Consider the following 27,600-nt stretch of genomic DNA (forward strand, 5'->3'; position numbering starts at 1 on the left):
TAAGTTAAAATTGTCTATTTGTTTGTTCATTGACAAAAGAACTCTCAAGGCAAAGTGACTATTTGAATGAAACGATTTCTATACTTTCTGTCACCAATATATTCAGTTTATTCCTGTAGTTGTTATTTACATCTGTAGATCCTGAGCCGATCTCATGTCAGTTTCACAGACTAAACTAGACTTTATTTGTTATATGAACAGGAGCTCAGTATTGTTCTCTGTGGCATTAGGAAAATGACAGTGTTTTCTCTTGTCCCTTTAACCTTTTTTAGAGGCACAGTGGGTAATCTGCATAATAGGCCTTTACTCTGTGATTGATTAATAAGTTGCCTTATTATTGGCTAGACATCACCTCTAGTCCACTTCTCAACAAGACAGCTTTCAAAACCGCCACTTGTCCTGACACAACATAATTAATGACAGCATTAAATGCTTGATTCTAATGTGGTCACTTAAAAGACATTGAGACATTGAAGTATAAGCTAGCAGTAAGAGTCAGTCTCTTTTGCTGTTGACATCTTTGTGTGTCGACGTTTCTCTAAAACGTTTTGCGAGGATGTGATGCATCGTTTGAGTCGGCGCCTCTTAGATGTAGGATATTCTATACACTGAGCTCTGGTTGCTATGGTACCTATTAATGGCTTGAGCTTGTCTTCAAGTGAAATGTGCATCATGTTGATTTGTTTTCCCTGTGCAGCGAGCGTTCTCTCCAGAGGGACTAAGTGAGATGTGGAATGAGATGGTGAAGGATGAAGAGATAACCTTTAACGGAGAAGAATCTGCTCACACAGGTAAGGACCAGCACCCATCTACCCCCAAGACCTCTTATTCCCTGCTGGAGACCAGGGTAGGAATTCAAACAGAATCTGCCGTAGCAATATTCACACTGTGTCTTTGTTTATTAACTACTGCTGGCACCCCCACATGTCTTTAATCTGAAAATGGGAGGCATCTACATGTGAGGAGAGTCTATGTAGTAGTACATTTTGGGTTGTGTTTGTATTTGATCATGTGAAAAAGAGCTACTGTGTACTGTAAATATTGTAGGATGATTCTATTTCACAATTGTTTGAATTCTGCCCAAAGTCACTCTTAAAAATTAATTATTTCACATAATGTTTCTCTAACATTTGAAAGAAACCATTGTACTTGGCCACATGATATTCAGATGAACCCTTGTACATACATTTTCATTAATTATTATTTTCCTCTCTGAAATCTGAGTGAAAGACTCCACAGTAATGGTTCTGAAAGTGAAGTTGTTCTGGTCCAAATTTCTGTTCTCTCTCTCTAGAAGACTGCACTGATTGCTTTGGGACTCAGAAGAAGGATGAGTCTAACGATAAAGAAAAGAAAGAAGAGGAGGAGGCATCGACATCTGTCCATCACTCCATCATTGAGACTTGGGACTGGGGGCGGCAGCCAGGTGGGTGGGCTCAATTTATTCTGTGGCTGATTAAAGCTGAGTCGTTTGTGAAAGATGGTGAGAAAAGTCTTTCTGCTGATTTGAAACACAATGTTGATGGCTAGGATGACGTCATAAGCAATACACTTTTAAGGCCCGTATCTGAAGTGCAATGGTAGATGCTTAGAGGAATCATACCATTCCTAAAACACAGTTCAGAAAGGTTTAAGCTTTCTTGTTTCACATGTTGAAAACCAGAATGGTGCCGCACCAATTCTGGAATGCTCTGAAATTGGACTAGGCCTTATGTTTTTATAGTTCACGTCTAGAGCAGAACTGGCAACGCTGTGGCTTTTTTCTTACCTCCCTCTGTATACAAGCACAGGGGTTTCCTGTAATGTGAAAGGCAGTGCTGGCAGCAGATGGTTTTTCACACTTCTAAATACGTCTGAGATCCAGGAATCCCAACTCTTTCAACACACAGTTGTCCTCTAACTATCAAATTTGTCTCAGCTCCTGCTGGTGTATGTGTGCTCTCCTGGCACGTGAGGTGTTGGAGGACTCGACTGGCTGTACTAACTGTCTGCAGGCCAGTTATTTTTACCCGTCCACAGTCTAGTGGTAATCTAGGCAGCCCCCTAAACCTTTTCAATACTGGGTAGTCCTGTCTGTCACACACTGTGTTTACAGACTGGGCTAGGTGGGGCTGTGTGTGATGGACTGCTGGCTGCAGGAGATAAGCATATGGAGGTGGGAGAGCCTGCGTGGGGCGTCCTGAGTCTGACTGATTGTAGGCTAGCCTGCTGCTCAGCAAAGGCTACTTGCATATGTTCATTGGCCTTATATGTACTGTATGCGAAGTTCACTGTGTGGTGGTTGCACTGCAGATGAAAGTAGAGGGGGTATAATTTGGATTGCTTTTATACTTAAGTGCAATCTATTTGAGGCTCACATTTCAACGATTGTGAAGCTTACTTCCTGTTTCCCAGCCTCTGGCTTCCTCATCAACCCTGTGTGTTATATCTAAATGTATGACAATGAACCTGACATATCTTACTAAGAGGAGGGTTACCTCAACCACCTTGATTCTGTCCAGTGTAGCCCATTGATATTGGCGTTTTCGTTCATATCACCAAAGAGGAGAGAATATTTCAATTTGTGAGCATTTTTAATCGAAGGAGGAAAAAAAACAAAACAAGTTGCCAGATACATTGTGTTAGATCATAATGTCGATACAAAACTGTCTCGATAGCCTAGGGCAGCTGATTGTAGAGCAAGGCCTGCTGAACTCCAGGCCAGGGTATGGAAATTTAGCCTCCCCAGTCTGGCTTACATAAAGCTTAAGTGGATTTCAGATCTGCTATTTTGGCCTATCTTGTATTCTTCACAGGGCTGTCAGACAGGGAGAGGCTCAAGCATTTTATGCTCAGCCAGAGAAGGTTGAGAATGTTGGGTTGGGAGTACTTTTACAATAATAAAAAAAGCCCAAAACAAGTCTTAAAAGGCACAACTTTCATATACATTCATGAGCAGTTCATGGCCCAATTTCCTTGACAGTTTGTGTAATCTGATATATAAATGTGTGTGTGTGTGTGTGTGTGTGTGCATGTGTAGATGAGACAGAGCTGAAGGACTGTCTGATGGTTCTGGTGGACGACCAGCAGAAGCTGTCCGCCCAGACGGCCAAGAGCACCCTGTCTGCCCTGCGTCTGCGCCAGCGGCTGGTCATCCTGGAGCGCTACCTCATCTCCCTGAGCCACAGCATGATGGAGGAGAAGTACAAGGTCCGCTGGAAGAGCCCCCCCAGCCCCCCACTGCCTACCGTCGACAACAAGAGGTACAGGAAGGGGCCGCGAGACCCTCTGATCTCACTGCAAGTGATGGGTCTAATCTGAAACCTTATGTACTGTATCTCCTAACTGCATTGGCTTGATATTTGTCAAATCTTCATATCAACCTGATTTGTGATGCAGTGTTTTTTTAGTAAAACAAGTAAAGCATGTGTCTCTGTGTTGTTCCAGCCCTCGTCCAGTCAGTAAAGGTGTGGAGGGCTTGGCCAGAGTAGGCTCCAGGGCAGCTCTCTCCTTCGCCTTTGCTTTCCTGCGCAGAGCCTGGAGGTCAGGTAAGAAACTCCCAGTATCATTCAGTCTAGACGCAGTGTCTCAGCATCATTAACTGGTGACCTCATATATATAGTAAGCTTCTTCTCCCAGGGCCTACTCTCAGGGGTCTGGGCTGTATGGAATGTAGAGTCACAGTTAACGTTACGAGTCAGGTGACTTGGTTAGCATTGGCACCCGTTGACACAGTTATGAAACTAGACTGAACAGCTGTGTCAAAGCGTTGCACCATGTTACAACATGTTCAGGGTAAACAACATCCTGACTATGGGATAGTAGGGTTCTGGTTCCCTGACTGTCTAAGTGAGTGATTGGCAGGATGATAGGGAGATACTACTGGACTGTCAGCAGGACCTGTGTCTGTGTATTCATAAAGGTTCCCTGAAGACGTCAAGGTCAAAGTCATGCTGCCTGGGCGCTGGAGGTTGTGTTCCGTAACAGGGCTCTGTTTCATAATCCCCCTATAGCTTTGGGATGAGTGAGTGCATCACACAACCTGTGCCTGGACCAAGTCTGAGTCTCACTCAGGACCATGTGCAGTTGCAAGACACTCCCTAAGGGACATAGAGATGTCAGGCAAACAGTTTTTTTTGTTTGTTTGCATGGGAGTTTAACTGGTGCAGTAACATCAGTGATATCAATCCTGCTAAAACTGAAGAATTGTGTATGTCTTAATAGTATGGGTGCTGTTTAGTATGTGGGTGTTATTAAAGGTGAAATATTACTGACAGTAAAAATTGTCTGTTCCTTGTGCTTCCTTGTTGGGAATGTAGAGATGCTCCATTTCTTCTGCATACTGATGTGATGCTGAGTGCAGTTGAGTCCCTAGGGACCTGGTGGGAACAAAGCGCTTGGCTCTCCTCCCTAAGCCGCCCTGTAACATGAGTAGCGCACACAGCTGAGCCAAAGGCCCACACCCACAGTCTGGCCTCAGTACCAGTTTAGTCTTGAGGACACAGTAGCCGGCTTTCTACAGTGGGGCTCGTGCCGTGTGTGTCGAGGCCAAATTTGGAATGTTTTGACACATTTTGAGTCTCTCTGAGTTTGCCACCTTACGAACTGCAGAATGTAAACAACCTACTAAAGCTCAGCTGTGGAAATTCAAACGGTCTTGTTCACTCGACTCGAAGCACCGGGCTTTGAACTCTAGCTGGCCGCTAGTAAGCCTTCGCACACACTGGCTCCACTGTCGTAAAGTGGCTACTGAAACACACATTGAACTAACTCCTTCACTTTATTTAGCATGCCAAGCACATCTCTGTGAAATGACATGCCACTTTAACGTCAAGTCCTCTTTATATATATCACTACAGGACAAAATGTCATTCGCAGTAGCGGAAACATTTTGCATTGAACCTTGAAATGTAGACATGCCTGAATCCTGAGATCGATGCTAACTGCATGACTCATCACTATTTGTTTGTTTGTTTTTGTTTTTTTTCGTTATCCTCGTGCTGTGGTGAAGGTGATGATGCGGACCTGTGTAGTGAGCTTCTCCAGGAGTCTCTCGACGCCTTGCGTGCTCTCCCAGAAGCCACTCTGTTCGACGAGGGAACGGTGTCGTCTGTGTGGCTGGAGGTGGTGGAGAGAGCCACCAAATTCCTCAGGTCAGTCACTGCTGTGTTCTAACTTGGCTTTCAGCACTGACCTCAGATCAGCTGGAAATGTGTTCTCCCGCCAGAACCTACTCTTAAAATAAAACTAACTCTTCGTTAGTTATGTAAACCGCTCTATTTTCTCTCATATTGGACAGTGATGTACACGGAAGTGCGAGTGCCAAAGGCAACATTCCTCTGCAGGACCAGCACCTGGCCCTGGCTATTCTGCTGGAGTTGGCAGTACAGAGGGGCACTCTAAGGTATAGTATGGCTCACATACACAGACTGGCCAAACCTTGACAGTACCTCACTACGACTGCTGATCTCTCTGCGACTGTACTCCCAGATCATACAGTGCCCACTCCCATTGACCAGGGCCTCCTCCTCTCTTGTTCCGTCTCCCAGTCAGCTGCTGTCTGCTGTGTTGCTGCTGCTTCGCCTGTGGGACAGCGGCACGCGGGAGATGGACAACGAGCGCTCCACCCAGGGGACCAGCGCCCCTCTCCTGCCCCTGCTGCAGCGCCTCCACAACATTCACAGCAGTAAGGAGGAGGCCAGCCCAGAGGAAGAGGTCGAGGTGAGAATACCCTCTGGAATTTGTTTGTCTTGTCTATTTTACAGCATCTTTGCTCTCCTGTTGTTCTCAGTTGAGCATCAAAGTATGTTTTGTGGTTCATTCCCCACAGATTCTCACATCCCCTCTGAGCCCAAATGAGAGTTTCCTTCGCTACCTGACCCTACCCCAGGACAACGACCTGGCCATCGACCTACGGCAGACTGCTGTGGTGATCATGGCTCACCTGGACCGCCTGGCGGCCCCCTGCAGCCCCCCACAGTGCAGCTCCCCCACCTCACACAAGGTACCACCACTCTCTAGTCTGGCACCCCCCCTCCCCTCCCCTCCCCTCCCCCCCCTCTCTCTGCTTTACCCTTCTGAGTCCTCTTATCCCAACCACCATACCACCATGCCTTCTCTCCAACCACCCTTCTCTCCATGTCTCACCAGCTTCCTGTCATTGTAGCCTATACTCACATCTATTAATTCTTAGTTGTCTCTGTATGCTTACCCTCACTATTTGGCCCTTTTAGCATGGCTATCTGCCTGGCTCTACCCACACCTCTCCCCTTCCTCAGCTGTTATATTTGCCTCCCTCCTCAGACTTAAGGCCTTTCATTTGACCAACGTTTCTGAAAACCTGTCTTCATTGAGTCTTTCAAAACATGGTTTGGGGAATTTGCTTTCTGTTGAGGTGGCAGAATGTGTTGCATTTGAAACCTGAGCTAGAATTGAAGGTTTAGAAACGGGACTGATGCTGTTACTAATTGCTCCCTCTGTCTCTCTGCGTTCTGTTGGAGGACCATGGCACTGTACAGGTAAATGAGACTTCCTTTCCTGCTGATGACGAGTCAGTGTTTAGTGTTGTTCTGTTCTCTTTGATGAAGTGCTCCTACATCCTCCATTTTACCAAAACCTGAAGAGTCAGTCTCTAAATGGCTCTACTGTCTCAGATCCAAAGTAAAGCAATATGCCAGAAGGACTGTTTTAATTTCTGTCTTTACTCCTTTAAACAATAAGGTTTAATTTGCCCTAGTCTCTTGAGACTCTCTAGAGACCTACTTTTGCACATTCAACCAGCCTTTGAAAGCACGCATACAAAGCTATGAATAGCATCTATTGAAACCTTTGCTTTTGTGTCTCAGATATGATCAGGCGGTCTCTTCCAAGTAGACTAAATCAGGCAGCACAGACTGCCGATTTATGAAGGCACCAATGACAGCGCCACATGAACCATTTCTTGTTCTTTCCCAGGGAACTCTTCAGGAGGTGATTGGCTGGGGCCTCCTGGGCTGGAAGGTCTATGCCAATGTGAACGGTCCCATCCAGTGCAAGGCCCTGTCCAACTTGGGGGTCGCACAGGTGGTGTGCTCCGAGAAGGGCTTCCTCATCCTGGCTAGCAGTGGTGCCGTTTACACCCAGAACTACAAGAGCACCACTCTGGTAAGCGGCATCTATTCAATTTGCTGCATCTCGGCTATTACTCTTAAGAACTAACTTGGCCTATGCTATTGTGCTGATGGTCAGGATCATGTCCTATCTTATGTCCAGGCTCCCATGCTGGTTCACGCTCTAACATCCAGAAAGATAGTGAAGCTGGCAGCTCATCCAGATGGGCAGCACTACCTGGCCCTGTCAGCCAATGGGGAGGTGTTCTCCTGGGGGTGTGGTGACGGTGGTCGCCTCGGCCACGGGGACACCACGTAAGTTAACAACAAAGGAAAACACACACCTGATGTTTTTATGAGCTGAATTTGAAGTGCAGACTATCAGGACTTTAGAGTAAATGAAGAGAAATGTTGTCCCTTTTCCAAAGCATTTCAACATATTTGGCAGCCCCTGACTAGATTTATTAAATAATTCTACCGAGACCTTGCAGTCTGTTTCTTTTTTTATTCAGGTGTGCATATGCTTCATCAAAGAAGTATAATACAAAAGGAGGCCATGACCTTTGAGACAGTTAGTTCATGAATGAGCCAGGTCACCACCAGCTTAGACCGCATGAGATCCAGCCTGTTTGTTCCCCTCTCCTCCACCCCAGGTATCTGGAGGAGCCTGCGGTGATCACAGCCTTCACCGGGAAGCAGACAGGGAAGCATGTGGTGCATGTCGCCTGTGGGAGCACCTACAGCGCTGCCATCACAGCTGACGGGGAGCTCTACACCTGGGGCAGGGGCAACTACGGCCGTCTGGGCCACGGTAAGCTCCACATGACAGCATTCCATTTGCCTCATTCACTATTGTTGTTGTTGTTACCGAACTGAAGGCATTGTCTCTTCTCTCCCCTGTTGTTCTAGGTTCCAGCGAGGACCAGACCACGCCCATGCTGGTGACCGCACTGAAGGGATTGAAGGTGCTGGATGTGTCATGTGGGAGTGGAGACGCACAGACCCTGGCCGTGACAGAGAATGGTGAGAGGAGGGACTGAAAGACGAGGCTGATTCACTAGGACTTTTTATTGTCCCACATCCTTTATTGGCAAAGATCCAGTCATTCAATTGGGGCCCACTTTTTGATTTATAGCTGTCAGATGGATATAGCTTATAGCTGTTTGATTATAGCTGTCAGATGGAATTTTATCCCTGGCGCTTGACTATATAATGACAAGTGGTCAGAGGCTTACATCAGTTCTTCACCTTTCCTTATTGTAATAGTAGCTCCTTAGTTCACCATCTTCCATCCTCCTCCTCCTCCTCTTCTTTCACGGTCCTTGCAGGCCAGGTATGGTCCTGGGGGGATGGGGACTATGGGAAGCTGGGGCGTGGCGGCAGCGACGGCTGCAAGGCACCAAAGGTGGTGGAGAAGCTGCAGGACCTTGACATCGTGAAGGTGTGCTGCGGCAGTCAGTTCTCAGTGGCGCTCACCAAGGACGGCCAGGTGTACACGTGGGGGAAGGGTGACAACCAGCGCCTAGGCCACGGCACAGACGAGCATGTCCGCTACCCCAAGCTGCTGGACAGTCTACAGGGTCAGTCCCCATCCACACTGCACCCTTTTTCTTCCCAGTCATCTACATTAGATGTCATTATATGTCATGTCACTATCCCTCTTTAAAGGAGTAGGAGAGCTGAATGACTGAATATCACCTCTCTCTACTTTCCTTTTATAACCAGGGAAGAAAGTGGTGGACATTGCAGTGGGATCCACACACTGCCTGGCCCTCACTGACGAGGGTGAGGTGCACAGCTGGGGCAGCAACGACAAACTACAGCACTTTGATACACTCTTCTCCAATAAGAAGCAGCCCAAGGCTCTGCCAGGGCTCAACGCCAAACACATAGTGGGCATCTCCTGTGGCCCAGGGCAGGTAAGAACGGTGTGCATACTGTACCTACACTACAGCCAGAGGGCCTATAATGACATGACTTCAATAAATGACCCTGTAATCTATGGGGGTCCAATTCTATTGTCGGATGGCTACCAGTGTATGTGTTCACACTGTTGACCACTAACACACTTGCTTCCTATATTCAATAGCAATACATCTCTCCTTGTTCTGTTGGGTACCACCTATCTTTTTTGCAGAGTTTTGCCTGGTCCTCGTGTTCAGAGTGGTCGGTGGGGCAGCGTGTGCCCTTCGTGGTGGACGTGTGCCCTGTGACCTTTGAGCAGCTGGACCTGCTCCTGCGGCAGGTCAGCGAGGGCATGGATGGCAGCTCTGACTGGCCCCCTCCACAGGAGAAGGAGTGCATGGTGGTGGCCACTCTCAACCTGCTGAGGCTCCAGGTAAGGACAGACACTGTCCCCCTGAAGTTTGGTTAAGATGAAATGTGAACCCATTCGCTGTTTAAAAAAAAGCCCCAAAAAAACTGTGATATGGTGATTCCTCTTTACTCTTTTTACACACACTCATGAATGTGTAGTTTCACTTGTTTCTCTCGTTTCTTGTGTTCCAGCTCCATGCAGCCATCAGTAACCAGGTGGATCCTGAGGAACTGGGGCTGGGCCTGGGCAGCGGGCTGCTCAACAACCTGAAGCAGACGGTGGTGACCCTGGCCAGCAACGCAGGGGTGCTCAACACGGTGCAGTCAGCTGCCCAGGCGGTCCTACAGAGCGGCTGGTCAGTACTGCTGCCCACAGCAGAGGAGAGGGCCCGGGCACTGTCCTCACTCCTACCCAACACAGGTGAGGCTGGCAACACAGAGTACTAAATGGGTTGTATTGTTGTTGTTGTTTGGCGAATTAGTACTGCTGCAATGTAAGGTAAACAGGCAATAAAGCTGCTAGAGAAAGAAAAAGTCTCTTTCTCTGTATGTTTCTCAGCGCCTGGAAATGAGATGAGCATCAGCCCCGGGCGGCGCTTTATGATAGACCTGTTGGTCAGTAGCCTGATGGCTGACGGTGGGCTGGAGTCGGCTCTGAATGCAGCCATCACAGCAGAGATCCAGGTCAGTTTGTTTAATGCATGAGTCATGGCACAGAGCCCCTCTTCCAGTCTTATCATTTATTCATGCCCAGAATACTTCTTTGTCTGTCTACTCCAGTTCAAAATGCAGCCAGACATGACAGTAAGAGGAATCTCAGTAGAGTGAAATGATCCTCTTATCTGGGTTTTCAATTTAGTGGGGCATGCCAGGCATTTCTCACACGTGGTCATGAATTTGCCATTTTTTTTTTTTTTTTTTTATAAATGTGTGTGTCCATCGCAAAGGCATCAATATCCCCCTATTCTCCTTTTTAAGTGGTCTTAAACATTTTATGAATCTTTCTCTAAATCAGGATATTGAGGCAAAGAAGGAGGCCCAGAAGGAGAAGGAGATAGATGAGCAGGAGGCCAATGCCTCCACCATGCACCGCTGTCGCACCACTCTGGACAAAGACCTCATCAACACAGGGATCTACGAGTCTGCAGGGAAGCAGAGCCTGCCTCTGGTGCAGCTCGTACAACAACTGCTGAGGTACCCTCTCTTTCTCTCTCTAAGCTGTGCCAAATGTGTGCCCCCATATGACAGCCTCTCTGAGGTTCTTCAGGGTACAAATAATAACCTCCAGTCTTAGGGGGGGTACTTTACAGCAGATTCAACCAAAGATGTTGTTGTCTGCAGGAACATAGCCTCTCAGACCATCGCCAGGCTAAAGGACGTGGTTCGGCGGATCTCTAACTGTTTGGACGCGGAGAACGTCAGCAAAGAGCGCTCAGCATCTCTTGACCTGTTGCTCCGCTTCCAGAGGTTGCTGGTCAGCAAGCTCTACCTGGGAGTCAATGGCGAAGAACATGTCAATGGATACAGTGAGTCTTAAGGCTGATTTAAAAATAAATAAATAAATGAATGAATCAAAAAAGTTATGGTAAATCTGGTATCTGTCTGTGTCCCGTGCGGTATTTACGTGGATGTGGCCTCCGCAGATGTCGGGGCATACAATTTTGGCCAACAGCCAATTAGGTCAATTGCAAAGCTATACAAAGCCTTTTAGTTACAACATTTGGGAGGCGCATGGCATCGTAGTACAGAGCTCGATTTGAGACTGCTCTGCAATTGTGTGGGTGTGTGAGTGCCAGACCAAGCATAAATCGGCTTTTAATACAAGCAGGTTTTTACTCGAGACCGAACATGTTTCTTTCATTCTTCCCTTGAGACTTTCCCTCAGACTTTCACTTGGTGTGTCAGGCCACAGTTTCACATCACATTTTTTTCATATGGCCAAATATTGACATCTAAGTGCTAAATGAATTCATGCAAACTTTATTTAGCAAATTTCTACCTCCTGCAGACCCTGAGCTCCTGGGCGTGGGCTCCCTGTTGAAGAAGTACATTGCCCTGCTGTGTACTCACATTGGGGACATCCTCCCTGTGGCCACAAGCATCGCCTTCACTGGCCACCGCCACTTTGCCGAAGTGTCTCGAGTCATCGAGGGCGACCTCACTGGTAATTCTTATTCTCTCGGGTCTAAAAGTTTGTTCTTGTACCTATTTCTGAACCTCTTAACTTGAATGATATGGACACCTTTGAAACAGTGAAGAAAATAAAATAATTTAGGAGCTGTTGTGTGTTTCTCTGTAGGTGTGCTCCTGCCTGAGCTGGTGGTGTCCATCGTCCTGCTGATCACCATTGACGCGGGTCTGATGCAGGAGACTGGCTCCATCCCCCTCCTGGCGGGACTCCTGGAACACCTAGACCGATTTAACCACCTGGCCCCAGGGCACGAGAGGGATGACAACGAGGACCTGGCCTGGCCTGGCATCATGGGTACAGCACCAGGGGGCTAAGAGGCCTGTAGGGGGTGGAGGGATTGAATGGTTAGGATAGATCAGAGGTTTTGATGAAGGACAGAGCTTGTTAGCGTGGTGTGGGTTAGAATGTAACTAGCCTTTGCTCTGCTGCGGCAGGCTCGTTCTTCACAGGGCAAAGCTCTAAGAACAACGAGGAGGTGTCCCTCATCCGCAAGGCCGACCTGGAGAATCACAACAAAGACGGGGGCTTCTGGACAGTCATCGATGGCAAGGTCTACGACATCAAAGACTTCCAAGCCCAGTCCCTTACCGGAAACAGCATCCTGGGTAATCAGTTTTTTTTTTGCAAATGCATTCATTGAAATTTCAGTGCAACTCATTTTATATTTTTTGATTATAAGTATTTAATTCTTGAATGGTTGTCTGGCCTAACACGGTGAATCCCCCTCCACAGCCCAGTTTGCTGGAGAAGACCCTGTTGTAGCTTTAGAAGCTGCCTTGCAGTTCGAGGACACGAGGGAGTCCATGCAGGCTTTCTGTGTTGGCCAGTACATGGAGGTGTGTGGTTGGGTTACACTATTTTCTGCATGCTTTTGGAGCTGTTAAGACTTCTCTTTTTGCCCTCCCTGTCTCCTGTTTTTTTTTATTAACTGTCTGTTCTCTGTGCCCAGCCCAACCAGGAGACGGTCACCACACCAGACCTGAGCAGCCTGTCCTCTCCTTTGATCGACACAGAGAGGAACCTGGGGCTGCTGCTGGGCCTCCATGCCTCCTACCTGGCCATGAGCACTCCTCTGTCGCCCATGGAGATAGAATGTGCCAGTGAGTACATAATAATGCAGATTTTTTTTATTTTTTTTTATGAATTGAACTCTAAGTTCTATGGACTTTGATTGGCACATCTGAACAGCGCTTAAACCGGTGCGTTTTCTTTCATCTTATTCCCACTCAGAATGGCTCCAGTCGTCCATATTCTCTGGGGGTCTGCAGACCAGTCAGATCCATTACAACTACAATGAGGAGAAGGATGAGGACCACTGCAGCTCCCTGGGGACCACCACCCCAGACAAGGTCAAGCTCTACTCCCGCAGGCTGACCCTCAGTGATCATGCACAGCCATTCCTACAGGCCATCGCTGACAACACCACTCAGGACCACACTGTGAAGGTACAGAAATAGCCCAAGGAGAAGACATGTTATACACCCAGAGTTGATCTTTGAACGTCAACTACTCTCTTCATGATCACCTCAACGTCTCTGTTAGATTGCTTTCTGTCCACTCAGAGACATGAGGACAGAGCTGATGCTTTGTGTTCCTCTGTGATTTGTTTTTGACATCATAGGACTTCTTATGCCAAATTGAGCGCTGTTGTAAGCAGTACCACCTCATTACCCCCATCACCTTCCCCCTGGAGCACCCTGTGGAAGAAGTGGGCCGCCTGCTGCTCTGCTGCCTGCTCAAACATCAAGACCTTGGTAACCTTAGCAACTGCCCTCACAATGGCGGGGGATGGGAGCTCATTTTATCCGTCATTGTGGTCTTTGAAATGTTTTACATATATATTAATATTATAAGTTTATGTTAGAAAGTTTCACTTTCTGGTGCACTCTGGCGACATTGCTACCTCCATAGTGTTATTTGATGCTAAAAATTATATTCATTCATAGAAATGAGTGACTGGGTGATTGACCTTTGCTCATGCCTCTCTCATAGGTCACATCGCTCTCTCACTCGTCAATCAATGTGCCTTGGGCGTGGACCAGGGAAAGCAGCGGTCCCTCCCCAAATCTGTGATTGACGTGTGTCGCATGGTGTACCAGGCCAAGTGCTCCTTAATCAAGGTATAGTTCATGCTCACATGTTATTTGACACCCTCCTGCGTTGAAAAATAATGGAATCCTCACTATAATGATAATGCTGTAATCGATACAGAGGTTATTGTTTTTTTTTCTATTCATGTTTGCATATGTTCTCTACATCAGACGCACCAAGAGCAGGGTCGCTCTTATAAGGAGGTGTGTGCCCCTGTGATCGAGCGTCTGCGTTTCCTCTTCAACGAGCTGCGTCCAGCCGTAAGCAATGACCTCTCTATCGTGTCCAAGCTGAAGCTGCTGAGCGCCCAGCCACGCTGGAAGAGAATCACCCAGAGACTTATAAGGGACCGCAGGAAAAAAAGAGGTGGGGCTCAAAATTGGTCTTTCTTTTCTTTTCTTTTTTCTTTTTTTCTGCTTTCATCTATAATTCATAGGGATTAGGCTGTATGGTGTGAAATGTATTGATAAGTTCTCTGTTGATGTTTAATGCATTCTTTTGCATTGCTTTTTCAGTGCCCAAGAAGTCCGAGTCTGCTGATGTAGAGGAGCCAAAACTAGAGAACGAAGGGACCAATGAGGAGGAACTTTGTGTCCCCGTCAGCCCAACCCCTGCCGACAGGAAACCGCCCACTAACAAGACACCGAAGGTGCTCCTCTCTCTCTCTCTCTCTCTCTCTCTCTCTCTCTCCCTCCTCTCACGTATCTCTCTTTCTCACACCTCACACTTTAAAATTAGTGTCTGTATTTGTCACCCCCCCCCCTCCCTCCCCCAACTGCCATGTGTGTTTCTATTCACAGTGCAGCCGTCATGTCAGTGCTAGTTTAATCTCTCTGCTCGTTGATGGTGAAGAGTGGCTGGTCTCCCAGACTACCTCACAAATTATTATTATTTCTGACCTCAGGGATAGGTCATAAGTCATAAGTTGTAGCCTTCACTTTGTGTCACTGCCACACTCTGACATCTGCCTAAGGCAGAATGTGGTTTGTTGCAATTGTCAATACAATATAAAAAGTAAAATGTAGGTCAAATATGGGTAAAAGTATACAGCATTTGTGCTATGCATCCATACAGTATATGAATCGGTTTCATTGACCTGTGTGTGTTTTACTCGTGTGTCTGTTTTACAGCAGGACAAGTGGCAGCCTCTGCTGAACACTGTGTCCAATGTTCAGAAATACAAGTGGCTGAAGCACAGTGTCCAGGGGGTCTTCTCTCAGTCCAGCCTCATGAGCACCATCGTGGAGTTTGCCCTGAAGGAGGAGCCACTGGATGTGGAGAAGATGAGGAAGTGTCTACTGAAACAGGTGGGTCTCAGTCTGGCCAGGGAATAATGGCCATATGGCCCCGACCGGAGGAGAAGATGGACGAGGACACAGGGATACAGGGATAATGAGGGCAATGCAGCAGATGTGGAATTAAAGAGAAAGGTGGAAAGAAAAATGAGTGATGATGAGGTGCAGTGGATGAATATGGAGATTAAGGAAAATGACAGATGTTGACATTAATTCTCTCCCAGCTGGAGCGGGCTGAGGTGAGGCTGGAGGGCATCGACACCATGCTGAAGCTGGCCTCCAAAAGCTTCCTGCTGCCGTCTGTACAGTACGCCATGCTCTGTGGCTGGCAGAGGGTCATACCAGAAGGGACCAATATTGGGTATGTGTGTGGACAGATGTGTGAATAAAAGTGAGCAAATTAAAAATATTGCTTTTGTTGACTTCATTGATAAACTACAGAGTGTGTTTGCTGTTTACATATAGAGGATTTTGCCCAAGGGTGTTGACGTACACTGTATGTAACAAAGATATGTAAAGGATTTAATTCAGGCTGGTTTCTCTGCTTTAACGTGTGTTTAGTTGCAGTGTGTTGGCTGTAATGTTTTAATGTACCCCTCAGGGAGCCCCTATCGGATTGCCTGAAGGACGTGGATCTTATTCCCCCCTTCAACCGCATGCTGTTAGAGGTGACCTTTGGCAAGCTGTACGCCTGGGCCATCCAGAACGTCCGCAACATCCTGCTGGAGGCCAGCGTCAGGTTTAAAGAGCTGGGTGAGTGAGCAGCAACAATGTGCCTCATTTGAGTTTTTAACTACAAACAACAAACAAACTACAACAAACTACAAATGTGCATACTTTATTTCATGCTCTAGATGAACACAAACTAACCTTCTTCACCTCTTCAGGTGTGCAGCCCGTTCCCCTGCAGACCATCACCAATGACAGCCCAGCGGGACCAAGCCTTGGCACCATTCCACAAGCTCGCTTCCTCCTGTCCATGCTGCACATGCTGTCCCTCAAGCATGGCGCCAACAGCCTCAGCCTGCTGCTCAACTCGGGCACCCTGGCCCTCACTCAGAGCATCCTGAGGCTCATCGGTGAGGCCTGCCAAGTCACAACACTCAGCACTCAGGCCTTAATTAGAACAACTCTTCTACCGTGCACAGGGTGAAATGTACTCCGATGTATTAGTGCTGCTCTACAGTTGGGTGCATTAACAAAATAACTTTGTTGATACAATAAGCACGCGTTGGGTACGTTTTATGCAGTTATTACAATGCATTAGGGGTTAATTAAGATTGTTAATGCTTCTGTGGTGTTGCTGTGTTTTCCAGGCCCCAGTACAGACAGTGCAGAGGAGGAGCTGGGATCCGGTGGTCATGGGGGCTCAGCCACAGTACTGGAGGAGTCCAGGAAGGAGACCGCACCGGCCCCTCTGCCCGCCTCCGGCCCAGAACTGGCAGCCATGATGAAGATTGGAACACGGGTCATGAGGGGACTGGACTGGAAATGGGGAGATCAGGTGGCTTAACTAGACTACTGATGATGATGATGATTTACAATTCCAATGCACATGGAGATGGTTTGCAATTGCTGACACCTGTAGCCAAAACACATTGGTTTTTATTTTATTTTATTGACATGAAAAAATGTTGTTGAATGTTGACTTGTGTTGGCTTGATTGCCCTTGTATTGTCAATAATCTTTGCATTGACTGTCATATGTGTTTGTGTGTAGGATGGTCCAGCACCGGGTCTTGGGCGGGTTATTGGTGAGCTCGGGGAGGACGGTTGGATCAGGGTCCAATGGGACACCAGCAGCACCAACTCTTACAGGATGGGCAAGGAGGGCAAGTATGACCTCAAACTGGCGGAGCCCCCACCAGCCACCCAGCCTGCCACCGAGGACTCTGACACAGAGGACGACACTGGTCAGTACACATGCTGCACCGCTCTAGTTTGACCTAGATGAATGGCAAAGACACATCTTTTTGACAGTTATCAGTGCAATGACATTCCCCTCGAACATGTTTTGGCATATGTTCTGTGTTTCCTCTGGATGGTAGAAGGGGAGCCAATGGAGAAGAGTGCTCACCCTACGGCCATGATGCTGACCAGTACGGTGAACCTGCTGAAGACCCTCTCTCTGTCGTCTGGGATCTATGCTGAGGTTATGCAGACGGACGCCACACGTACACTCTGTGGGCTACTGAGGATGCTGGTGGAGAGTGGAGCCAATGACAAGACAGGTAACTGGATGGAGACGGTGTAAAGTGGTTGTGTGTGTGCGTGTGTGCGCTACAGATACAAAAAAAACACTTCCATGAGTGAAAATGAGGTAACCATATTGTTGTACATCTTCCCCTTGTGACCTCTGACCTTTGTCCCTGTCAGGCTGTCCGTCTCACAGGCTGGTGTCTCGGGAGCAGCACAGGAGCTGGTGCACCCTGGGCTTCATCCGCAGCATCGCCCTCCAGCCCCAGATGTGCAGCACCCTCAGCACCTCGGCCTGGATCGGCCTACTCATCAGGATCGTAGAGGGACACCAGTCCTTCAACGCAGTCACCCTACAGAGACAGGTGAGGAGAGAACCGTCCACGAGTCATGCTATAGACTAGAGAGAGTGGGACTGATAGGAGAGGTCGTAGGGAGGAGAGAGACTGCCTCTTATTTCATGTATCCTTGTTTTCCCAGATCCTGGCCCTTCGTCTGCTGCAGGCGGTGCTCCCGTCCTGGGATAAGATGGAGCGCTCTCAGGACATGAAGTTCCTGGTGGAGAAGCTGTTTGGCTTCCTGGGCAGTCTGCTGAGCACCTGCTCCTCTGACCTGCCCCTGCTCAGAGGTATGTATGGCATTGTGGCCCCTTCAGGAATGTGATGTTGTCTGTCTTTATTATGAACAAATCCTGTCTGTCTTAGTTAGAAAATAAATGTATGTGTTGGAGCATTTGAGTGTGCTGGCCCTACTTGAATTTACCCTCAGGCTTTTCCCTAAAAATACATCTGAAATGTCATACAGTATGGAGGATGTGTCAGTAGAATCTGCTGTCTGTCTGTAATATGTGTCCTCCTGTCCCTGTTCCCGGTCTCAGAGGGTTCCCTGCGGCGAAGGAAGTCCCGCCCCCAGGCCTCCCTCACAGCCACTCACAGCAGCACGTTGGCTGAGGAGATAGTCGCCGTGCTGCGCACGCTGCACTCTCTGGGCCAATGGAACGGCCTCATCAACGACTACATCAACTCCCAGCTCAGCTGCATCGGAGACATCATGGCTGGCCGGCATTCTGAAGCGGTAGGCAGGAGTCATTACTAATGGAGTCATAACTTCATAAGGGGTTCTCCTATTCTGGTGTACCTACATTGATAATTTTTTCAGCTCTATTAGCAATCGTTGTTCATGCTTACACTGTTAACACATCTTCTTGAAGACTCATTCGGTCATGTTGAAAATAGCATGATCCCCTCTCTCGCCCTCTCCTCCTATGCAGTCGCTCCTGGAGGAGTACTTCCCTGACTCGGAGGGCCCCAGGGTGGGCAGCCTGATGGCTGTGCTGGCAGTGATAGGGGGCATCGACGGCCGCCTGAGGCTGGGCGGCCAGGTCATTCACGAGGAGTACGGAGAGGGCACAGTGACTCGCATCACGCCCAAGGGTCGTATCACCGTGCAGTTTCACGAGATGAGGACCTGCAGGGTGTGCCTGCTCAGTCAGCTCAAACCGGTACACACACACACACACACACACACACACACAAAATAGTAACAGCACAGAGACAAGTTTGACAGTAACTCAATTGTGGTAACATTGTGCTTGTTCCCTAGCTTCCAGTGGTGGCATTCAGTGTTCAGAACCTGCCCTTCACAGAGCCCATGCTGGCAGTGTGGGCCCAGCTGGTCAACCTGGCAGGCAGCAAGCTGGAGAAACAGCGCATGAAGAAGTCCCTCAGCCGAGGGCTAACAGGTATCTACCCAGGACAACACGCTTGCTAATAAATATTATACCCAGTGATTTCATTACAGAGTCAAATGTTTAGTCAGGTACTGCATGCTCGGACTGACACAAATTAACTATACATCCTGTTTGTCAGTGCTCATTGATTTACATTTGTTCATGTCAGTAACCGGACCACATATTCACAGCTCAACTGTTTGTTTGGCTCGGAATCTTTTCCTATAGAGGACCACTGAAATAACTGATTCATAAATATTATTGTTGTGTGTGTTTTTTGGAAACAGAATCCCAGTCCAATGTGTAACAGCGTGTCTGTCTCTCCTATTAGCTGACCAGGTGGACATCCACTTGCTGCGCTGCCAGCAGCTGAGGCTTTACGTCCTGAAGGCAGCGCGGGCCCTGCTCTCCCACCAGGACAAACTCAGAAAGATCCTCTCCCAAGCCGCCGTCCTGGACATAGCGCCCAACCCCAGCGGTGAGCACTAAGCACTGGGTCAGGATCAGACTGGTGGGGGAAGTTAGCATGAATGAGCTCTCTGCAGAGCTCAGGTGAAAAGAGAAGCAGAAATAATGAACTATAATAAAGCCTTATAACATGGCCCTGTCTCTACCCACACGCAGAGGAGAGGGCCACAAGGGAGTGTGCGCTTGGACAAGCAAGCTACTGAGCTGCTTGCTAACAAGGGGCCCAGTGGGTGGGCAGACATGGCTGTTGCTCCCAATGAGCTGTGTCATGCACTAGAGCAGGTTCATTAAAGCCAGCATGGCCACTGTCCGTGGGTGGACAGGACACATGCCTAGCAATGACTGATGAACCATCAGGCTTCAGTATGCACACCTTGCAGGGCCAGTATAATGCCCCGTGTGGGTCAATGGAATAACGATGACTCAGACGAAGTGTCTCTTGAGTTGTTGAGATTATATTATTTACAGATTATAGTTATATTAAAGCAACATCCTTTTTTCAGTATACTGAGGCATTCTGCTGCCCTTTTGGATGCTGATTTAAGAAGTCTTTCTAATCTGTACATACAAGAAATTAAATCTCTTTTCATCTTTGTGTACATGTTTTTGTGTTTTCAATATAAGAAGCTGTGGCACATACTCTGTCTGTAAAAGAAAGACCAATGTCTTTCTTTTCCTCTGGGTGACTGATGTCTGTCTGTGCAGAGGACCCAGTGGCGTCATCTCCAGACGTTGGGGACCTGTCTCCTGAGGGTCCCCTGCCCCCCCTCATCCTTTTGCAGCAGCTGCTCTCTGCTGCCACACAGCCCTCACCCATCAAGGCCATCTTCGACAGACAGGAGCTGGAGGTGAGAACAACAACAACCAATCTCTGGTTAAAAAAGTTTTAGCCCTAATTTAACTCAGATGTGATGCGTGTGCTGGAAATCATTAGTTATGCATGGGAATAACCTGATGTTGTAATTGTTGAACCCTGACCCTGTGCATTGCTGCATGTTTAGGCTGCTGCGCTGGCGGTGTGTCAGTACCTGGCAGTGGAGTCCACCCACCCCTCCTCACCACTGTTTGAGGACAGCAGCTCCAGCGAGGCCACCACGCCCGTCACCGTGCAGCATGTTCGGCCGCCAAAGCAGAAGAAACAGAAGGCCTCCCCTGTCCCCCCTCTTCCCATCGTGCTCCAGCTAATGGATATGGGGTTCCAGAGGAAAAACATAGAATTTGCCCTCAAGTCTTTGTCTGGGACCACCGGCAGTGCCTCTGGTGTACCAGGTACAGTAACTCTGTACTGTATGGGTGTGATGATGTGTGTATTTGTCTGTGTGCGTGGGCATGCACGTGGAGAGACATTAACTGAATGTGTTTTCTTCAGGTGTGGAGGCCCTGGTGGGCTGGCTGCTTGACCACCCTGATGTTCCCGTCACAGAGCTCTCGGATGCAGACACTGTGTCGGATGAGTACTCGGACGAGGAGGTGCTGGAGGAGCTGGAGGAGGCAGAGCCTGTCTTCCCTGTGGTACGTTACTTCAGCTTTAGCCCAGTATACCCTGTACCCTAACCTGATCACCATTCAGCCTGTACAATCGCTGCTGCTGACTCAACAGTATTCTGATAATCCACCATCACTACTGTAACTCAAAAGTTCACTTTGTAACTCGCTCAACTTGTGACTTGAATGAGTGAAGTGAGGTTTCTGACTTCTAATGCCTCTTCAGCCTCCTGGTGCAGTGGTGACTGAGAGCCAGACGTTTAAGAAGAGGTCGGATTTCCAGAGCAACGATGATTATGCAGTGTATGTGCGGGAGAACATTCAGGTAAAGGCAGTGTTTAAGATGGTACAAAAGTATTCTAAATGCATAAGAGAGGGTTTGCCTGTCTGACTGACCCTTGACATCCTCTGTGAAGGTGGGAATGATGGTGAAGTGCTGTAGAACGTATGAGGAAGTGTATGAGGGAGATGTTGGGAAGGTCATTAAGCTGGACAGAGACGGACTCCACGACTTGAATGTGCAATGTGACTGGCAGCAGAAAGGGGGGACGTACTGGGTCCGCTACATCCACACCGAGCTTCTAGGTAAACTTTGCTTTTACCTCTAATTTAGGTCCATTTTGCTTAATGTAAATATTACTGACTCAATATATTTTCAGTGTCAATAACTGCACCTGGGCCCACCATGAGCGAGAGCTAGTACTGAATGAGATTGGTTCTGTATGTTACTATATCTTATGAAAAATGTATTTTTGTCCTTTCCTTTTCCCAGGTTTCCCACCACAGAGCTCTCCTTCCCATATCAAGATTGGGGACAAAGTGAGAGTGAAACCCACAGTCACAACACCAAAGTATAAATGGGGCTCTGTCACTCACAGGAGTGTGGGAGTGGTCAAGGGTAAGGCTGTCTCTTTTGCTATACAGTTTGGGACAGATTACTTTTTTTGGCTTAAGTTGTCAGCTGTAGGTGCAAATAAGTGTATGTAAAAAAATAATAAAGAAATAATCTGAATAAATGACCCTTTATTTGTGTTGACTAATGGCCCTGTGTTTTGTTCAGCCTTCAGTGCCAATGGGAAGGATGTGATCGTGGACTTCCCTCAGCAGTCTCACTGGACTGGCCTGCTGTCTGAGATGGAGCTGGTGCCCAGTGTTCACCCAGGAGTTCGGTATGACCGCATGATTGACACCACATTTACCATGTTAATCTAAGTACCCATTGACACTGGTCATGAACTCTGACCACTCTGTTGCTGTTGCTCTCAGGTGTGATGGCTGCCAGATGTTCCCCATCAACGGGCCCAGGTTCAAATGCAGAAACTGTGACGACTTTGACTTCTGTGAGAACTGCTTCAAAACCCGCAAACACAATACAAGGCACTCCTTTGGCAGGATCAATGAGCCAGGTCAGTCAAACAGTCTCAGACTTAGGACTTAGGTGTGTGTGTGTGTGTGTGTGTGTGTGTGAATATAATGAGTGTGTATGATTTTCCATTGTGTTTTCTCTCTCTCTTTTCACTATCAGGCCAGTCGCCTGCGTTCTGTGGGCGTTCGGGGAAACAGCTGAAGAGGCACCACAACAGCCAGCGGGGGATGTTGATCGACGAGTGGTCTCGTGCCGTCAAGAGCCTCAACGTGTCGTCGTCTGTCAACCAGGCCTCACGCCTCATTGACAGCAATGAGCAGTGCTGGCAGTCCTCCGGATCCCAGGGAAAGGTGGGTGCCGCTGGGCTGCTTTCAAACACTCAGCATAAAGAACATTGGCTAAACTTGAGTAGTCGAGGAGTTTGTGTAGTATGTTGCGATGCAGGTGTTCGCCATCGTTTTGTGACTTTGGTTTGTAAGGCACCTGTTGGTGTAGCCTGGTAGAGGCGGTTTGTTTGAATGGTGGTGTCTTACGGTTTATCCGTCCCCAGCACTGGATTCGTCTGGAGCTCTTTCCAGATGTTCTGGTCCACAAGCTGAAGTTGGTGGTGGATCCTGCAGACAGCAGCTATATGCCCTCACTGGTCGTTGTGTCAGGTAAAAGAGCCATTTGAGTTTTTTTACAGACTGCTTCAGTATGTTTTCCATGTATTTCCTTAAGGTTTTGTCCCGGTAGTGTACTCACTCAAGATATTCTGTCTCTACATAGGCGGCAGTTCTCTGAACAACCTGATTGAGCTGAAGACGATCAACATCAACCCAACTGACACCACCGTCCCCCTTCTCAACGACTGCACTGAGGTTGGTCGACTAAGCTTATTATTAACAGTTTTTATTCAATATCCAAATAGACTATACCAACAGCAGTCTTCAAGACCTCTTGTATCATTCTACAATGAAAATACAGTACAGCTATTTCTTATCCTATATCACGTGCATGAACGTGACCAGTGTGCCGCCTGTCGTCCAGTATCACAGGTACATTGAGATCGCCATCAAGCAGTGCCGCAGCTCCGGCATAGACTGTAAGATCCACGGACTGGGAATCGTCGGCCGCATCCGAGCAGAGGACGAAGACTTGGCCACTGTCCCTTTCCTGGCGTCTGACAACGAGGAGGAGGACGATGACAAAACTGCCACTGGGAGGTAATGAGGACCGAAAGGAAAGAAAGTTGGCTACGTCTTTGTTGCAGATCACAATTGTCCCTGAATGTGCTACTGTCCTCTGCATTCCAGCCTCTTTAGTGTGTATGAGGTCCTTTCAATCATCAGTGAGGTTTGCCATCTGGCCACTTTGGCCATTTCCAGGATTGTGGACTTGTCCTGGCCAATTTGGCAGCCTTTTGTTTCAATCCGGCCCATTGGCAGATTGATAAGTGAGAGCATATCAGATTCTGGAAGGCGGGGGTTATTGATGACATTTCAGATCCACTGCGCTGCTGAAAGGCTCTTAATCAAGGCAGATCAAAGATAGCCCCTGGCAGCATTTTGTTGGACTCTTTTGAAGATCAAAGGTTCTCTTGTTAACATCATTTCTTGTATCCTAGCTGTGCTGAGCTTTTCATACTTACCAATACAATCAGTTTGGTGTTATTGCATCCTGATTATCCCTCTCTCTCTTTTGCATCTCTAGTCTTGCACGGAAGAAGTCATCAGGGCTGGAGTCAGCAGCCACCATCAGGACCAAAGTGTTTGTCTGGGGCCTGAATGACAAGGATCAGCTGGGAGGACTCAAAGGCTCTAAGGTAACCAAGCCTGCTTTAGTGGCAATGTCTAGAGTATACACACACACACACACACACAACCAAACCCATGTGTTTTTGTGTTCTGCCCAGATCAAGGTGCCATCCTTCTCTGAAACCCTCTCTGCCCTCAACGTGGTGCAGGTGGCAGGTGGATCCAAGAGTCTCTTTGCGGGTAAGTGGGTTAGAGTTGTCAATAATGTGTATGTAAGTGGATGTGGTGTGTGTAACTGAGTTAGTAGTGTGTGTTTGTAACTGAGTTAGTAGTGTGTGTGTGTAACTCAAGTGTTGATGTTCCAGTGACGGTGGAGGGGAAGGTGTATGCCTGTGGAGAGGCCACCAATGGCAGGCTGGGCCTGGGCCTGTCCAGTGGCACCATCCCCATCCCCCGGCAGATCACAGCCCTCAGTAACTACGTGGTGAAGAAGGTGGCGGTGCACTCAGGTGGCCGCCACGCCATGGCTCTGACTGTGGATGGCAAGGTGTTCTCCTGGGGCGAGGGAGACGATGGCAAACTGGGACACTTCAGCAGAATGTAAGTCCTCAGACAGTTTTTCGGGTGTTATTTCTAACAACATTGCAAGAGACAACAACACCGTCAACAGATGAGTAGTCCTAAAAGCCTTTGTATGTTTCCCTGTAGGAATTGTGACAAGCCTCGACTCATTGAGGCGCTGAAGACCAAGCGCATCCGGGACATTGCCTGTGGCAGTTCCCACAGCGCTGCCATCACCTCCAGTGGGGAGCTGTACAGCTGGGGCCTGGGGGAGTATGGCCGTCTGGGACACGGGGACAACACCACCCAGCTCAGACCTAAACTGGTACGTACAGTATCCCCAACCTCTGTGTTAACCTGCTGATACCATCTTCTCTTCTTCAATGTACTGTCCATGTAGTTGTAGTTCTGCCATGGAACTGCAGATAAAGTGAGACTGTACTGCATCTCTTAATGGAGATCTCTGCTCTCTGTGTTTGTGACGCAGGTGAAGGTGCTTCTGGGCCACCGTGTCGTCCAGGTGGCTTGTGGGAGTAGGGACGCTCAAACTCTTGCCCTTACTGACGAAGGTGCTTAAATGTGTGACTGTTTGCTTCTGCATTTTTGTGGAAACTGTGTTTTGGCTTTTGGTTCTCTCTCTGACTGGATGGATAGGGTTCCTTACAGTTTTCTTGGCTTGTGCTTTATTCCCTCGCAGGGTGTGTGTTCTCCTGGGGGGATGGGGACTTTGGTAAGCTGGGTCGAGGGGGCAGCGAGGGCTGCAACATCCCCCAGAACATCGAGAGGCTCAACGGGCAGAGCGTGTGCCAGATCGAATGTGGAGCTCAGTTCTCCCTCGCTCTCACCAAGTCCGGAGTGGTGTGGACCTGGTAAGCTGTATAAAACTGAATGACAGTGACACCAATCTTGGATTAAACATAAATGATGGTACTTTTATTCCCGATTTCATGTCGTAATAATGTCATTAAATTGACAACTGCTTTATTTCCGACCAGGGGCAAAGGTGACTATTTCCGCCTAGGCCACGGCACAGACGTCCATGTCCGTAAACCCCAGATGGTGGAGGGGCTGAGGGCGAAGAAGATCGTTCATGTGGCCGTAGGGGCGCTGCACTGCCTTGCCGTCACTGAGACAGGACAGGTTTGTGCTGGAGCATTAGAACATCGGGCACTTAGTTAATTTACTTTCGCGGCACCCTTCCAAATGGGTGACTGTCCTCTGGCTGTGATGGATCTACTTTCCTGCTGCAGACCCTGGGGAGCTGTTGACCTTCCGTATTTCACAGCTCCCTTTACCTTACATCATAACCTTACTCAGGAGTAATTGAATGATATTGCAGCAGTGAATCTCTCGAGAGCTCTGCCAGATTTTCTATATTTGTCCACTTTACACGATTGAAGGTGGTGAAGGGTGGGTTTTTTTCCCTTCCTTATTTGGTCTGGATTCCGTCCATCAGGTGTATGCGTGGGGTGACAACGACCACGGCCAGCAGGGGAACGGCACCACCACGGTGAACAGGAAGCCCACCCTGGTGCAGGGCCTTGAGGGACAGAAGATCACCCGCGTGGCCTGTGGCTCCTCCCACAGCGTGGCCTGGACCACTGTGGACGTGACCACGCCATCGGTCCATGAGCCAGTCCTCTTCCAGACTGCCAGGGACTCCTTGGGAGCCTCCTACCTAGGTAACCCTTGACACCTCCCTAACCAGTGCCCCAAATACAACCTGGTTTTGTTTGATACTAAACATTGCCTCATGGTTTAGAAATATGATTAAAATAATAATTTTTGATCAAATGTATGATGTATTTGTGTGCATGGTGCTTTCCAGGTGTGCAGTCAGACAGTGATTCATCTACAGTGAACAATAAAATGAGTGGTCAGAGCAGTGTGAAGCCCAATCGGCCCTCGCTGGCTAAGATCCTGCTCTCTCTGGACGGCAACCTGGCCAAACAGCAGGCCCTCTCCCATGTGCTCTCAGCTCTGCAGATCATGTATGCTAGGTAAGCCTTCCCTGAATTTCCACCATACCACTCTACTCTGTTGTCATATTAACCTTGATTTTAGTTTTAGGTCATTATTGTAAATTGAATCAGTGGATGTTGTTGTGACTGGATGTATATCTTCTCTCAGGGATGCAGTGGTCGATGCTCTGATGCCCGCCTGTATGATGCTGCCCATGGAGTGCCCCTCCAGCTCCCCTGTGCCCCCATCTGACTCCTCCTCTGCATCCAGCCCCTCCGAGGCAGAGGGACCCCCCATCCCCCCCGAGGCTGAGGAGCGTGTCAGTCCCAACCATTGGCAGGAGAAGAGGGGAGAGGTGAGAAGCACTAACTGACACCCAGATTTTTTTATTTGTATAATCTGTAGCGAAAGGTGCCTGAAACGGCATCCATAACTATTAGCCTAATTGCTAATACATCTATGCTTGTTGTGTTGACAGGTCACCTCCTCAGAGGACGCCGTCACCCCTTCATCAGCTGTGACACCGTCTGCCTCAGCCGCGTCCTCTCGTCCCTTCATCCCCGTCACTGACGACCCCGGGGCAGCCAGCATTATCGCCGAGACCATGACCAAAACCAAAGAGGTGAATGACTCATCTGGACTTTGTGAATAATAATAATAATAATACTTTCATTTTAAAAGCGCCTTTCTTAGACTCTTTTTTAAAAATGAATGGAATCATACTCTGCCAGCAGCACCAGTTACAGTAACCACACTTGTTAACCTCATACACACACACACACACACACACACACACACCATAATCTAAGTGTGTGTTTGTCATTTCCAGGACTCTGAGAGCCAGAGTAAAACTGTGGGTCCGGAGCCCCAGTACCTTGATGAGTTCACCAGCCTGCTTGTGTCTGACGACACGCGCGTCATGGTGGACCTGCTCAAGCTGGCTGTGTCTATACGCTCTGGGGAGAAGGGCAAGGAGGTGCTCTCTGCTATACTGTCTGGCATGGGCACAGCTTATCCACAGGTGAAGTATTATTTGTTTACCGTTGTTGCAAATCAAGATGAGATATAATGTATTAGTTGTTGTGTTTGTAGAGAGTTTTACTTTACAGTATATCTTAGAGTTGATTGCGATTATACA

The 27,600-nt window shown here is 48.3% G+C and overlaps 1 protein-coding gene across 1 annotated transcript in view; it reads left to right on the forward strand.

Annotated features, from left to right (window-relative positions):
- Nucleotides 1–27,600, forward strand: part of herc2 (HECT and RLD domain containing E3 ubiquitin protein ligase 2) — a 38,697-nt gene that overhangs the window by 1,250 nt on the left and 9,847 nt on the right. Inside the window, exons 2-67 of the mRNA XM_083671842.1 lie at nucleotides 698–791; nucleotides 1,295–1,426; nucleotides 3,020–3,242; nucleotides 3,427–3,527; nucleotides 4,991–5,132; nucleotides 5,279–5,383; nucleotides 5,529–5,700; nucleotides 5,810–5,983; nucleotides 6,934–7,122; nucleotides 7,231–7,382; nucleotides 7,721–7,878; nucleotides 7,977–8,090; nucleotides 8,396–8,647; nucleotides 8,793–8,986; nucleotides 9,205–9,405; nucleotides 9,576–9,804; nucleotides 9,943–10,067; nucleotides 10,399–10,577; nucleotides 10,725–10,909; nucleotides 11,392–11,547; nucleotides 11,683–11,868; nucleotides 12,009–12,179; nucleotides 12,307–12,410; nucleotides 12,524–12,674; nucleotides 12,805–13,019; nucleotides 13,196–13,328; nucleotides 13,567–13,694; nucleotides 13,836–14,031; nucleotides 14,181–14,314; nucleotides 14,796–14,972; nucleotides 15,185–15,321; nucleotides 15,562–15,713; nucleotides 15,848–16,039; nucleotides 16,277–16,464; nucleotides 16,680–16,872; nucleotides 17,008–17,190; nucleotides 17,336–17,520; nucleotides 17,636–17,783; nucleotides 18,033–18,229; nucleotides 18,426–18,656; nucleotides 18,758–18,896; nucleotides 19,216–19,362; nucleotides 20,058–20,200; nucleotides 20,354–20,621; nucleotides 20,722–20,864; nucleotides 21,064–21,162; nucleotides 21,254–21,422; nucleotides 21,610–21,735; nucleotides 21,898–22,006; nucleotides 22,104–22,243; nucleotides 22,363–22,553; nucleotides 22,754–22,859; nucleotides 22,972–23,063; nucleotides 23,233–23,408; nucleotides 23,896–24,007; nucleotides 24,098–24,179; nucleotides 24,305–24,539; nucleotides 24,648–24,825; nucleotides 24,988–25,069; nucleotides 25,198–25,369; nucleotides 25,496–25,640; nucleotides 25,957–26,182; nucleotides 26,329–26,500; nucleotides 26,631–26,817; nucleotides 26,941–27,084; nucleotides 27,292–27,483. Coding sequence (XP_083527968.1) covers nucleotides 698–791; nucleotides 1,295–1,426; nucleotides 3,020–3,242; nucleotides 3,427–3,527; nucleotides 4,991–5,132; nucleotides 5,279–5,383; nucleotides 5,529–5,700; nucleotides 5,810–5,983; nucleotides 6,934–7,122; nucleotides 7,231–7,382; nucleotides 7,721–7,878; nucleotides 7,977–8,090; nucleotides 8,396–8,647; nucleotides 8,793–8,986; nucleotides 9,205–9,405; nucleotides 9,576–9,804; nucleotides 9,943–10,067; nucleotides 10,399–10,577; nucleotides 10,725–10,909; nucleotides 11,392–11,547; nucleotides 11,683–11,868; nucleotides 12,009–12,179; nucleotides 12,307–12,410; nucleotides 12,524–12,674; nucleotides 12,805–13,019; nucleotides 13,196–13,328; nucleotides 13,567–13,694; nucleotides 13,836–14,031; nucleotides 14,181–14,314; nucleotides 14,796–14,972; nucleotides 15,185–15,321; nucleotides 15,562–15,713; nucleotides 15,848–16,039; nucleotides 16,277–16,464; nucleotides 16,680–16,872; nucleotides 17,008–17,190; nucleotides 17,336–17,520; nucleotides 17,636–17,783; nucleotides 18,033–18,229; nucleotides 18,426–18,656; nucleotides 18,758–18,896; nucleotides 19,216–19,362; nucleotides 20,058–20,200; nucleotides 20,354–20,621; nucleotides 20,722–20,864; nucleotides 21,064–21,162; nucleotides 21,254–21,422; nucleotides 21,610–21,735; nucleotides 21,898–22,006; nucleotides 22,104–22,243; nucleotides 22,363–22,553; nucleotides 22,754–22,859; nucleotides 22,972–23,063; nucleotides 23,233–23,408; nucleotides 23,896–24,007; nucleotides 24,098–24,179; nucleotides 24,305–24,539; nucleotides 24,648–24,825; nucleotides 24,988–25,069; nucleotides 25,198–25,369; nucleotides 25,496–25,640; nucleotides 25,957–26,182; nucleotides 26,329–26,500; nucleotides 26,631–26,817; nucleotides 26,941–27,084; nucleotides 27,292–27,483 — 10,653 coding nt within the window. The remainder of the gene's footprint in view (nucleotides 1–697; nucleotides 792–1,294; nucleotides 1,427–3,019; nucleotides 3,243–3,426; nucleotides 3,528–4,990; nucleotides 5,133–5,278; nucleotides 5,384–5,528; nucleotides 5,701–5,809; nucleotides 5,984–6,933; nucleotides 7,123–7,230; nucleotides 7,383–7,720; nucleotides 7,879–7,976; nucleotides 8,091–8,395; nucleotides 8,648–8,792; nucleotides 8,987–9,204; nucleotides 9,406–9,575; nucleotides 9,805–9,942; nucleotides 10,068–10,398; nucleotides 10,578–10,724; nucleotides 10,910–11,391; nucleotides 11,548–11,682; nucleotides 11,869–12,008; nucleotides 12,180–12,306; nucleotides 12,411–12,523; nucleotides 12,675–12,804; nucleotides 13,020–13,195; nucleotides 13,329–13,566; nucleotides 13,695–13,835; nucleotides 14,032–14,180; nucleotides 14,315–14,795; nucleotides 14,973–15,184; nucleotides 15,322–15,561; nucleotides 15,714–15,847; nucleotides 16,040–16,276; nucleotides 16,465–16,679; nucleotides 16,873–17,007; nucleotides 17,191–17,335; nucleotides 17,521–17,635; nucleotides 17,784–18,032; nucleotides 18,230–18,425; nucleotides 18,657–18,757; nucleotides 18,897–19,215; nucleotides 19,363–20,057; nucleotides 20,201–20,353; nucleotides 20,622–20,721; nucleotides 20,865–21,063; nucleotides 21,163–21,253; nucleotides 21,423–21,609; nucleotides 21,736–21,897; nucleotides 22,007–22,103; nucleotides 22,244–22,362; nucleotides 22,554–22,753; nucleotides 22,860–22,971; nucleotides 23,064–23,232; nucleotides 23,409–23,895; nucleotides 24,008–24,097; nucleotides 24,180–24,304; nucleotides 24,540–24,647; nucleotides 24,826–24,987; nucleotides 25,070–25,197; nucleotides 25,370–25,495; nucleotides 25,641–25,956; nucleotides 26,183–26,328; nucleotides 26,501–26,630; nucleotides 26,818–26,940; nucleotides 27,085–27,291; nucleotides 27,484–27,600) is intronic.

This window comes from Argentina silus, assembly GCF_951799395.1.
Source record: "Argentina silus genome assembly, chromosome: 6".
NCBI classification, from domain to species: domain Eukaryota; kingdom Metazoa; phylum Chordata; class Actinopteri; order Argentiniformes; family Argentinidae; genus Argentina; species Argentina silus.